The 12,625-nt window shown below is 41.5% G+C and overlaps 2 protein-coding genes across 2 annotated transcripts in view; both read right to left on the reverse strand.

Annotated features, from left to right (window-relative positions):
* The window catches only part of LOC138011364 (solute carrier family 41 member 1-like), a 330,107-nt gene that overhangs the window by 285,829 nt on the left and 31,653 nt on the right, over positions 1-12,625 (reverse strand). The window lies entirely within an intron of this gene.
* Positions 1,189-12,625, reverse strand: part of LOC138011363 (pneumococcal serine-rich repeat protein-like) — a 20,710-nt gene continuing 9,273 nt past the window's right edge. Inside the window, exon 4 of the mRNA XM_068858330.1 lies at positions 1,189-12,625. This exon is cut by the window's right edge and continues 2,364 nt beyond it. Within this exon, the coding sequence (XP_068714431.1) occupies positions 5,343-12,625 (7,283 nt within the window). The 3' untranslated portion in view covers positions 1,189-5,342.

A 12,625-nucleotide genomic window follows, 5' to 3' on the forward strand; every position in this document is an offset into this window, starting at 1 on the left:
TGCCGGACTAAGAATAGTTAGAATTGAAGTCAGAAATCCCTCGCTTTTACAAAGATTCACGTGGAAATTATCAAACACCTGCTAAAATGAAATTTTAAACATATCTTCAACATCCTAGTTGCTTAAAAACTACGCCAAACATACTATTTCAAATCATCACTATGCCTATTCTAGGGTCAATCGAACGAACCCTTGAGAGATCATCAAACGAGTGTGATCAAGAAAATCGAGCGCGATGATCACCCCTATGATAAAGAAAAAGAAAAAGCCCAGTTGGATGTTCTTCCGAAGTTACAACACGAATCCCCTCCCAAAAGGAGTGAGCATGTGACAAATTAATCAGCGAAATGAAAGTAAACATTTGCAAGGCGCTGGATTATTTTAAATGACTTTGATTCAAGTTCCTATTCCGGATTCCGGATTCCGGATTCTGGATTCCGGATTCCCGACCTTAGGCTAACCCACCGGAGACACCTTTGCTTCATGACTACTCGCATCACAAAATTACCCGACTTTTTCCAAGATTTAAAAATGGAATATACCAAAGTCATCTCCAACATGGAGATAAACTGAGTGGAAAATTATACTTTCAATTTCACGGCTTTCCTCCTCAGTCACCGAGAGAAATGGCAACTGACTGCCAGCAGTGATTTCTGGGTTGTTGGTAGATAATTCATATATGATACCTTATTTAGTTTCTTGTCTTGATTGATTTTTTTGAATTACCTTCTTGGCCTACTGGATTTATTCGGCTACTTTAGTTCCTTCGTGAGGACTTGAATAACTTGGCACATTTGAAATGCTTGGCCTACTCAAACGGACAGGGAAAATGCCTTTCTCCTTTTCTCCCTTTAGTTTAGTGGAGCAACGATGGGAGGTGCGTGCACATGCAAACACTATTTCTCGCAAATTTTGATTTCCTGTGCGATTGATCGATTAAACAAACGTTATCGCTGGTGTAGGATGGACCAACACCTGATTTTGACGCAAAGCGCTTCATGAAGTAGCCGAAATAATTCCAATTTACTTCATCCAAATTAGTATTATGACTGCCGTCAAACGGATTACCTACTAAGAAAAAGTCTAAATCGTTTTAGAGTTTATCTTGGAGATCGCTTCCGTTCAAAGACAAGAAGCGCGTCGGTGATGTAAATGGTAGGAAACTAAAAATCTGTCAAATCTGTCAAATGTGGTCTGGAAAATGGCATAACTTTAATGAAACGATTACCTCTTGAGTTTCTGATTCATAGCCACACTAGAACAGCTTTGCATTATATAACTGAATATTGTCTGGAATGGGGAACGGGGCCCATGGTAGCCTGCGTGGCAGGCGTAAGAGGAGGAAATTGGGCGCGCGCGCTCTTTCCTCTCGCTTCGCGCGCGGTCGATTTCCCCCTTCCCTTTCTACCGCCCGCAACGCAGGCTAGGCCCATGGTCCTGTTACACACTCACCAATACACCTAATTCGACCGCCACTTTAGTATATTATAGACCGAATTTATAAATGGCGGGTAATAAATCATTCCTTTCTCTTTATGCTAATTTTCCTCACTGGCCTGATTTAAGGGTTTTCAGCTGAGCGCGCGGGCGTAAGCCACACACGCAATTCGTAAGCTGCTTGCGTCAGCTCATGATTTAAATGGGTCACCAGAAATAAACAAATACCGCTAATTTTGCTTACCTTTCTCCAATTCTTATATACATGGCATATAAATAGACATCTCCTATTCACGAAAACTACGAAAATTCTACTTAAACGGTTTAATAGTTACTTAAATCCGTTTGTGTTGACCTGTAGCTCCACTCGCGCGCGGACTCGAATGAGAGGGAGCAGCATGCGTAAATGCTGATCTTGTAACCCCCTAATTTTTCCTGATTTTGCAACTTTACTGGTTTATATCTCCGCTTCTGGACGGTGAATTGTTTTTAATTTTTGCATGTTAGCTTAGATTAATTTAAACCGTTTGTCTTTCAAATTTAAAAAAATTCTGTAGGTGAAAAAAATAATTAAAGACCATTCAAAAAAACTTATTTTTCTGAAAAACTGACCTACAGATTTTGTTGAATTTTAAATATTTTAGAGAGTATTTCTAACATTATCTGGTAACGATGAATGGGAAAATTTCACTGTCCCGTTTCTTCAAAAAGGACCACATATGTTGATTTTAAGGCTCAAAGAAATGCCTAATATCGTTGCCATGGTAACATTATTTTGGAGGAAAACATAATGTGAGAAATCTACGATAGGTACCTAATACCCTTGCCAAATTTCGTCTTGATATGATTTCCCTAACTGTATCTAAGGACAGAATGTGTTTATTTGTTTGAAAAAGGGAGAAACTATTTCGAGCCTCCTTAAAAGCAAAAATTCTTTTCGATTTTTACATGCTAACGAGGCTACTGAGGAAAATCAGCATAAAGAGAAGAGAATAATTTATTACCCGCCATTTACGAATTCGGTCTAAGTTGGCATTCAAGGGAGGCCTTCGTTCCTCATTTAATTAAGCCAAATCTTTTCTGTTTGAATTTTGAGCTAAAGAATAAGGTAAAAGGGCTAAATTGACAGCAAAATAAGAAAGAACAGTAAAATGGTGGCCATTTTGGAATAAGATGTAGAGACTGTATAAAAACAGAAAAGTGCATCACGTTACTAGAAACAATGCAAATTGCAATAATACTCCTCAATTGACGCAAATACTAACCTAGGGAAGAGAGAATATCAATCAACTGCAATACTACATGAAAAATAGAAATCCATTGCATTTACTTGTAAATTTGTAAGCCATTCTTTATATCTTTAATTAGTAAATTTTCAGCTCCGACTATTGCATTTCTAGCTTTTTGATTGGCTAAAAAACTCCGACTATGAGCCCATAGTCGAAGTTTTACGTCATATGGAAAATAGAGCGCCAAGATGCTCTTTCCGGACGCTTTGTAAAATTGTGGAAATAAAAATCGGCGGCAAAACCCGGTTTGAGAATTTACTAAAACAATTATTCCATTCGCCCTTGTTGGATATGAAGTGATTATAGCCAACTCGCGCTACGCGCTCGTTGGTTATTTTATCACTTCATATCCAACTCGGGCTCATGGAATAATTGTTATATATCCTTAATCTGAGTGCAAATCACAGAGGCTGAGTTAATTCTCACACTTCCATCTCCATCACGGTTGCTCAACTTGACAGATAGTTCGCGAACAGTGCACGTTTCCAGTAAAATATAGAGTAAAAACCCGCAAGTAAGAACCTAGTTCTTTAGAAACTGTTAGCCTATGATTCGCCAGTTAGACCATCTATACACAAGAAACTGTTAAGCCTAAAATTTGAAACATGCAGTTGAAAGGCATCACGGTTCGTGTATATGTTAGTTCTGAAGGAGGACTTCAAAATGAATGTGATCAGTGCTTCGATTTTTCTTATCATATTCATTTTTTGATAAATACTAACTTGATTGGTATGCAACTTTTATATAAGGAATAGGTTGAGTAGCCCTCAATTTTATTACCTAAAATGTGATTTGTTTCTTCAGAAAGTAAGAATCTACTAAAGAAGCTACACTGCCTAAATTTGTGCTAATTGCCAAATATGTAAGTACGTGTTTAGGATAACTTGCCAAAAAACAGGACCTTACTTGCGGAATTTTATTGTATATCATGATTTAGTAAATATTCAGCTCCGACTATTGCATTTCTAGCTTTCTGATTGGCTAAAAAATTCCGACTATGACCCAGTAGTCGAAGTTTTACGTCATATGGAAAATAGTGCGCCAAGATGCTCTTTCCGGACGCTTTGTAAAATTGTGGAAATAAAAATCGGCGGCAAAACCCGGTTTGAGAATTTACTAAAACAATTATTCCATTCGCCCTTGTTGGATATGAAGTGATTATAGCCAACTCGCGCTACGCGCTCGTTGGTTATTTTATCACTTCATATCCAACTCGGGCTCATGGAATAATTGTTATATATCCTTAATCTGAGTGCAAATCACAGAGGCTGAGTTAATTCTCACACTTCCATCTCCATCACGGTTGCTCAACTTGACAGATAGTTCGCGAACAGTGCACGTTTCCAGTAAAATATAGAGTAAAAACCCGCAAGTAAGAACCTAGTTCTTTAGAAACTGTTAGCCTATGATTCGCCAGTTAGACCATCTATACACAAGAAACTGTTAAGCCTAAAATTTGAAACATGCAGTTGAAAGGCATCACGGTTCGTGTATATGTTAGTTCTGAAGGAGGACTTCAAAATGAATGTGATCAGTGCTTCGATTTTTCTTATCATATTCATTTTTTGATAAATACTAACTTGATTGGTATGCAACTTTTATATAAGGAATAGGTTGAGTAGCCCTCAATTTTATTACCTAAAATGTAATTTGTTTCTTCAGAAAGTAAGAATCTACTAAAGAAGCTACACTGCCTAAATTTGTGCTAATTGCCAAATATGTAAGTACGTGTTTAGGATAACTTGCCAAAAAACAGGACCTTACTTGCGGAATTTTATTGTATATCATGATTTAGTAAATATTCAGCTCCGACTATTGCATTTCTAGCTTTCTGATTGGCTAAAAAATTCCGACTATGACCCAGTAGTCGAAGTTTTACGTCATATGGAAAATAGTGCGCCAAGATGCTCTTTCCGGACGCTTTGTAAAATTGTGGAAATAAAAATCGGCGGCAAAACCCGGTTTGAGAATTTACTAAAACAATTATTCCATTCGCCCTTGTTGGATATGAAGTGATTATAACCAACTCGCGCTACGCGCTCGTTGGTTATTTTATCACTTCATATCCAACTTGGGCTCATGGAATAATTGTTATATAATAAATTGACCTTTAACCTAAAATGGCCTCTACATTAGAATACTGATGATATCATAAAAAATATCACTTAGGTTCCACTTTTCTTATTACACTAATTTACTTCTAGCAGCACGCAGATAAGAATTCTGTAATTTATAACTTTAACTGGAATGAACGATTCTAATCAAAGCAGTGGTCAATTCAGCGTACAAAGTAAATACGTGATTGCTTTGGCTTTAGCTTCGGTTAGCCTTACGACTGGATCAAAAAAGATGGAGAAGCATATCAACAAATAAGATACAAAACTAAAACCGATTTCCGTTCTTTAAAACGGGTCCTGGAATCCACTCGAACTTGCAGATATGTCTTAGCGTCAAGGCGTTGACTCTAGACTGAGTGCATATGCCTCCTGCTGAACGCCCGTTGTAAGATAGCTATAACCTGCTGTTACATACAGTGATTTGGAATTTTCAGAAGTAGAGCCAGCAGCCGCCTTAAACCCCGCAGATGTCGTCGTCTCTCCAGTCAGTGCATTTGTCTCAGTGTTGCTGAACGCCAGTTGTAACGTCACCTGCTTTCATAACCAATGATTTGGAATTTTCAGAAGTAGAGCAAGCAAGTTCAAAATCAGCCCCCTTACATTCTGCAGATGTCGTCGTCTCTCCAGTCAGTGCATTTGTCTGTTGCTGAGCGCCAGTTGTAACGTCACCTGCTTTCATAACCAATGATTTGGAATTTTCAGAAGTAGAGCCAGCAAAATCAAAATTAGACGCCTTAAACCCTGCAGATGTCGTTGTCTCTCCAGTTAGGGCATTTGTCTGTTGCTGAACGCCAGTTTTAACGCCACCTGCTTTCATAACCAATGATTTGGAATTTTCAGCAGTAGAGCCAGCAAGTTCAAAATCAGCTGCCTTAAACCCTGCAGATGTCGTCGTCTCTCCAGTCAGTGCATTTGTCTGTTGCTGAACGCCAGTTGTAACATCACCTGCTTTCATAACCAATGATTTGGAATTTTCAGAAGTAGAGCCAGCAAGTTTAAAATCACCTGCCTTAAACCCCGTAGATGTCTTTGTCTCTCCAGTCAGTGCATTTCTCTGTTGCTGAACGCCAGTTCTGACGTCACCTGCTGTCATAACCAATGATTTGGAATTTTCAGAAGTAGAGCCAGTAAGTTCAAAATCAGCTCCCTTAAACCCTGCAGATGTCGTTGTCTCTCCAGTTTGGGCATTTGTCTTTTGGTGAACGCCAGTTGTAACATCACCTGCTTTTATAACCAATGATTTGGAATTTTCAGAAGTAGAGCCAGCAAGTTCAAAATCAACCGCCTGAAACCCTGCAGACGTCGTCGTCTCTCCAGTCAGTGTATTTCTCTTTTGCTGAACGCCAGTTGTAACGTCACCTGCTTTTATAACCAATGATTTGTAATTTTCAGAAGTAGAGCCAGCAAGGTCAAAATCAACCGCCTTAAACCCTGCAGATGTCGTCGTCTCTCCAGTCAGTGCATTTGTCTGTTGCTGAACGCCAGTTGTAACGTCACCTGCTTTCACAACCAATGATTTGGCATTTTCAGAAGTAGAGCCAGCAAGTTCAAAATCAGCCGCCTTAAATCCTGCAGATGTCGTTGTCTCTCTCGTCAGGGCATTTGTCTTTTGCTGAACGCCAGTTGTAACGTCACCTGCTTTCATAACCAATGATTTGGAATTTTCAGAAGTAGAGCAAGCAAGTTCAAAATCAGCCGCCTTAAACCTTGCAGATGTCGTCGTCTCTCCAGTCAGTGCATTTGTCTGTTGCTGAACGCCAGTTGTAACGTCACCTGCTTTCACAACCAATGATTTGGAATTTTCAGAAGTAGAGCCAGCAAGTTCAAAATCGGCCACCTTAAAATCTGCAGATGTCGTTGTCTCTCCAGTCAGGGCATTTGTGTGTTGCTTAAATCCAGTCTTTACATCACCAGCTGCAAAGTCGAGTGATTGTGAATGCCTTGATGTGGAACCAGCAAGTTTAAGATCTGCGACTTGAACATTCGCCGAAGTGGTCTTCTCGCCTGTCTTGCTATTTTCCTCTCGCTTAAATCCAGCCTTCACATCACCAGCCGCAAAGTCGAGCGATTTCGAATGCTTCGATGTTGAACCAGCAAGTTTAAGATCTGCGACTTGAACATTTGCCGAGGTGGTCTTCTCGCCTGTCTTGCTATTTTCCTCTCGCTTAAATCCAGCCTTCACATCACCAGCCGCAAAGTCGAGCGATTTCGAGTGCTTTGATGTTGAACCAGCAAGTTTAAGATCTGCGACTTGAACATTTGCCGAGGTGGTCTTCTCGCCTGTCTTGCTATTTTCCTCTCGCTTAAATCCAGCCTTCACATCACCAGCCGCAAAGTCGAGCGATTTCGAATGCTTTGATCTTGAACCAGCAAGTTTAAGATCTGCGACTTGAACATTTGCCGAAGTGGTCTTCTCGCCTGTCTTGCTATTTTCCTCTCGCTTAAATCCAGCCTTCACATCACCAGCCGCAAAGTCGAGCGATTTCGAATGCTTTGATGTTGAACCAGCAAGTTTAAGATCTGCGACTTGAACATTTGCCGAGGTGGTCTTCTCGCCTGTCTTGCTATTTTCCTCTCGCTTAAATCCAGCCTTCACATCACCAGCCGCAAAGTCGAGCGATTTCGAATGCTTCGATGTTGAGCCAGCAAGTTTAAGATCTGCGACTTGCACATTTGCGGAAGTGGTTTTTTCTCCTGTCTCGCTGTTTTTCTCTCGCTTAAATCCAGTCTTCACATTACCAGCCGCAAAGTCGACCGATTTCGAATGCTTTGATGTTGAACCAGCAAGTTTAAGATCTGCGACTTGAACATTTGCCGAGGTGGTCTTCTCGCCTGTCTTGCTATTTTTCTCTTGCTTAAATCCAGCCTTCACATCACCAGCCGCAAAGTCGAGCGATTTCGAATGCTTCGATGTTGAACCAGCAAGTTTAAGATCTGCGACTTGAACATTTGCCGAAGTGGTCTTCTCGCCTGTCTTGCTATTTTTCTCTTGCTTAAATCCAGCCTTCACATCACCAGCCGCAAAGTCGAGCGATTTCGAATGCTTCGATGTTGAGCCAGCAAGTTTAAGATCTGCGACTTGAACATTTGCCGAAGTGGTTTTTTCTCCTGTCTCACTGTTTTTCTCTCGCTTAAATCCAGTCTTCACATCACCAGCCGCAAAGTCGAGTGATTGTGAATGCGTCGATGTTGAACCAGCAAGTTTAAGATCTGCGACTTGAACATTTGCCGAAGTGGTCTTCTCGCCTGTCTTGCTATTTTCCTCTCGCTTAAATCCAGCCTTCACATCACCAGCCGCAAAGTCGAGCGATTTCGAATGCTTCGATGTTGAGCCAGCAAGTTTAAGATCTGCGACTTGCACATTTGCGGAAGTGGTTTTTTCTCCTGTCTCGCTGTTTTTCTCTCGCTTGAATCCAGTCTTCACATCACCAGCCGCAAAGTCGACCGATTTCGAATGCTTTGATGTTGAACCAGCAAGTTTAAGATCTGCGACTTGCACATTTGCCGAAGTGGTCTTCTCGCCTGTCTTGCTATCTTTCTCTCGCTTAAATCCAGTCTTCACATCACCAGCCGCAAAGTCGAGCGATTTCGAATGCTTTGATGTTGAGCCAGCAAGTTTAAGATCTGCGACTTGAACATTTGCGGAAGTGCTTTTTTCTCCTGTCTCGCTATTTTTCTCTCGCTTAAATCCAGTCTTCACATCACCAGCCGCAAAGTCGAGCGATTTCGAATACTTCGATGTTGAACCAGCAAGTTTAAGATCTGCGACTTGAACATTTGCAGAAGTGGTCTTCTCGCCTGTCTTGCTATCTTTCTCTCGCTTAAATCCAGTCTTCACATCACCAGCTGAGAGGTCAATTGCTCTGCAATGCTTAGATGTCGATCCAGAAAGTCCAAACTCTTTGACTTTAACGGCTGCGCGGGTAGTTTTCTCTCCAGTCGCCGAGTTTTTTTCTCTGGATAGCCCAGCATTAAATTCTCCCGCACTCATTTGAATTGATTTCGATTGTTTAGACAATGAGCCGCCCATTGCAAAGTTTTTATGTTGGACAGACCCAGATATCCCTCTTTTCCCAAGTGATGTACCAATAGCACTGTCTTTGGACTTGACATTTATATCAAGCTGCTCCTTTGACAGGCCAAGACCAATGCTATTCTCGCCATTTTGCAAAGACCCTGAAACCCCTGATGTACCACCTGATAGAGCAAAGCCTTTATCTCCACACTGCACGTGACCTCCTACTTTTTCTTTCGAAGCAAAAACTCCTGCACCTGTATCATTCACCTGAATCCCTGCGCCCACACCGTCTTTCGCTACTCTCAGGTTTAATCCAAATGCCGATTTGCGAATATCGGTGATTCTTGCGTGTTTGCTATAGTCCGTATTAACGGACCTCTTTATTTCTTCGGAAACAATTCCTGAAGAGGATGCAATAGTTCCTTGGTGTTCCATGGCCATTGATTTCTTGCTCGTACTCAGGCCCACGTCTACTCCGGTTTTATTGACCCCTAAGGATAATCCGAACGAGGACTGGGATCTGTAGCTGGAAACTTTTTCCGAGATAATCTTCTTTGCAAAATTTCCAATATCTGCATCAGCCGTAACTGATGAACCTTTGAGGTTTATAGAACCGACTTTGAAGTCTTCTTCTTTTATTGGTCCACTGCAATGGATTCCGCTTGCCTTTTCTACAAACTTCCCAACTTCCGAATTCTCGCTGCAACTGAACTTTTCGGGAATAGGAAATCTTGGACCAATGGCAAAGCCAACACTTGTTGTCTTCTCGAATGCTTCTATTTCACTCTGCTTGGAAATGACATGCAAATTCTCAATGTTCCCAGTGATAGCACCAGTTTCTAGGTTACATGCAGTCAAATTCACATTTTGCGCTGCGGTGAAATGAGTTCTTCCTCGAACAGTGATGCCTTGATTGACGATTTGCTTCTGTTTTGAGCAAGCATTTGCCGAGGTTACATTCACTGTACCCGGTGACTGAATTCCAAATCCGATCGACCATTCTTTGCAGGAATACGAATTTATCAATTGTGCCCCTTCAAAGTTAACGTTCTCGGTATCAATAATCATGTTTCCAACATCCATACCCATTGCATTTTTCACGTCAAAGTTTTTCGCTGAAACAGACAAATTGCCACCAACTTTCATGGTGCGCCCAGCTAAACGCTGCTGCATCATTCGTTCGGATTTTTCCCCAAGCGATAGACCATTTTCTACCGAGAATGAAAATCCACTTGACTGAACGTCCTTTGATTGTGACAGTATCCTGTCCTCACATAAGACAGTACCAGCGGCTTGAAGCATCATGTCGCCACTGACCGAATAATCAGTCCCAATCGTGGTCACATTAGAATCTCTGGATAAAATAGTAAGTGATCCACCAGCATTTAAAGAGGAGCGATGCTGCTCATCTGTTCTTTGTCTTGTTCTCTTTTTTCTGAACCAGTTACTCCTCACATGCTCTTCTTCTCGAACAGTCACTTTGTCCTGGATAACGACATCTTCCTTCGCTGAAATCGCGATGTTTTTGGCTGCCTGGATTTCTGTGGCTGTCGCTTTGATCTTTCCCTCTTCTGATTCAATCGATACACTTCCAGACGAAGAAGAGATACTCGATTTTGAAACAATGGAATACGATGTTACATCTTTTGAGGAACTAAAAAAACCTCTATCTGACGAAGAAGTGCTGTGTCTCGTTTCTCCGACATCAATAATTACGTCCTTCTTCGCCTTCACAACGGCACCTTCCTCACCAGAAACTGAACTAGCAGCCATCGAAACTGATCCTTTGCTTGATACTAGAGCTGCAACGCCGCCAGCTCCAAGACTTGACGAATCCAAGTTTACATTTCCTTCAACAGACTTCAGCAAGACAGAGTTCTGAGACGTGACTGATGAGCCGCTGACATTGAGTGTCTGATCTGATGATATGGATGCTCCTTTGTCAAACCTCAAGCTAGAATTGTCAATATTAACTGACCTCGCCTTAAGATTGAGCCCGTACCCATGATAAAGGTTACAGCTTGAAAGAACTACATCTTGATCTGTCACCACCAAGCCGAGTTGATCAGAGATCTTTAAATCTTCATACACTCCTTCGCCTTTCAGAAAACTATTAACCTCGTTGATTTTGTTAGTTTTCATCGTAATGCTCTTGAACTTGTGATCTGCCTTTACCCGTCCTTCTCTTTTGTCATGATAAGCCAGATCAATGCCCGACTTAGCTTCAATCGTTGCTTGATCTGCTTCAACTTTTCCAACAAGCTGAACTTTTCCCCGGGATGATTTCATCTCCAAAGAACTGCTGGCAATATCACCCACACTGCACACTTCATCTGCGCAAAGCAGCATTGCAATAGCCCTCTTTTCCCTCTTGCTCAAAAAAATTTCTTTAGATACAACAGCAACATCTCCAGCAAATTGGGCACCATTGTCGCAGAATACCTCATCAAAGAGTGCTTCATAGAATGAATCTGTGAAAGTGACACCCTCCCCAAAACAGTAAGAGCCAGATTCGTGAATACCATCTTCTTGATTACTTTTCTTCTTTGATTCAGAGAAGCCAAATCTTTCCTTCATTGATTTGAAAGCCTTCATTCCTCGTTTCTTTATCAATTCCCGCATCTTTCTTGCCTTTCTTGGGATTGCCAACAATTTTTCTTTCAGCACGTTTATCTTCGTGTATCTCTCGCTCTCGCTTGTAATGATGAAAACCAGTTTTTGCACGTCGAAAGACTCAATGCCGTTCTTCAGAACTTCTGCAACAAAGTTATTCACCATGTTGTACATTTGGTCCAGGCGTAAGCTGATTTCTGCGTTTTGCATAGAACCTCTGCTCAAGGATCTCAACGATTCGGATGACTGGCTGTCTTTGCTTGCCTCGTATTCTTTCTGAATATTCTTCAGCCATTCTCCAGCTTTTGACCACGCTTCTACGCTTTTGGCGTCGGGTATGCACGCTACGTAGGCCAAAAATTTGAAAAGCAGAACCGTGTTGTTTTCGATCCGTTTACTCGATTTTAGGGCAGAGCCCCCAAGGAAGCAAGTGATACTTTCCAGTTTAATGTTGTCTCTCCCAACCAGTTCACACTTCGTCACATCGTTTACATCAGCAATCTCTTCGCCTGGAAGGCTTAACAAGAATGGTGCTTCCAGAGAGGTTACCTGGCTCCTGCAAATTCCACTGTTGACCAAAGCAAGGTCAGAGGATAAGGTAATATCACAAGCTTCCCGAACCGACTCTATTTGACCAGAGTTCACAATTGCCCATGGTTGTATTTGAAGATGGCTAAATTCTTCGATTGAGCCAGCCGTTGTAATCCACTCTCCATTAATTTCTACTGACTCGCATGAATTGATTTTGCTTTCCCTGGTGAGATGTAAATCTTTATCTGCGACAATTTTCACGGCTGACACCTCCGTCAAACTTCCCGAAATGTTAATATTGTGGGCTTCAATTTCCAACAAAGTCAACGAATCCAATTTCCCTTTGGTTAATCCTTTCAGCGAAACGGTACCATTTTCCTCTGTGAGTATCTTTAGTCTTTGGAGGATATCTATACTACCAGATTCCGCTTGCTCCTGCTCAAAGGACTTTCCCACACTAACTTCCACGGATCCCACACATTCCAAGCTGCCAGTGAGCGATATCATATCCTCTACGATGATGGTTGATGGTTTTTCTCTCGTGGCTGGCTGAGTGCATCTCAGTCTTCCTAAAATATGAAGTGCTTTCGCTGTGATATCAACACACTCGATTTGGCACT

Source organism: Montipora foliosa, chromosome 7, assembly GCF_036669935.1.
Source record: "Montipora foliosa isolate CH-2021 chromosome 7, ASM3666993v2, whole genome shotgun sequence".
In the NCBI taxonomy this organism is placed as follows: domain Eukaryota; kingdom Metazoa; phylum Cnidaria; class Anthozoa; order Scleractinia; family Acroporidae; genus Montipora; species Montipora foliosa.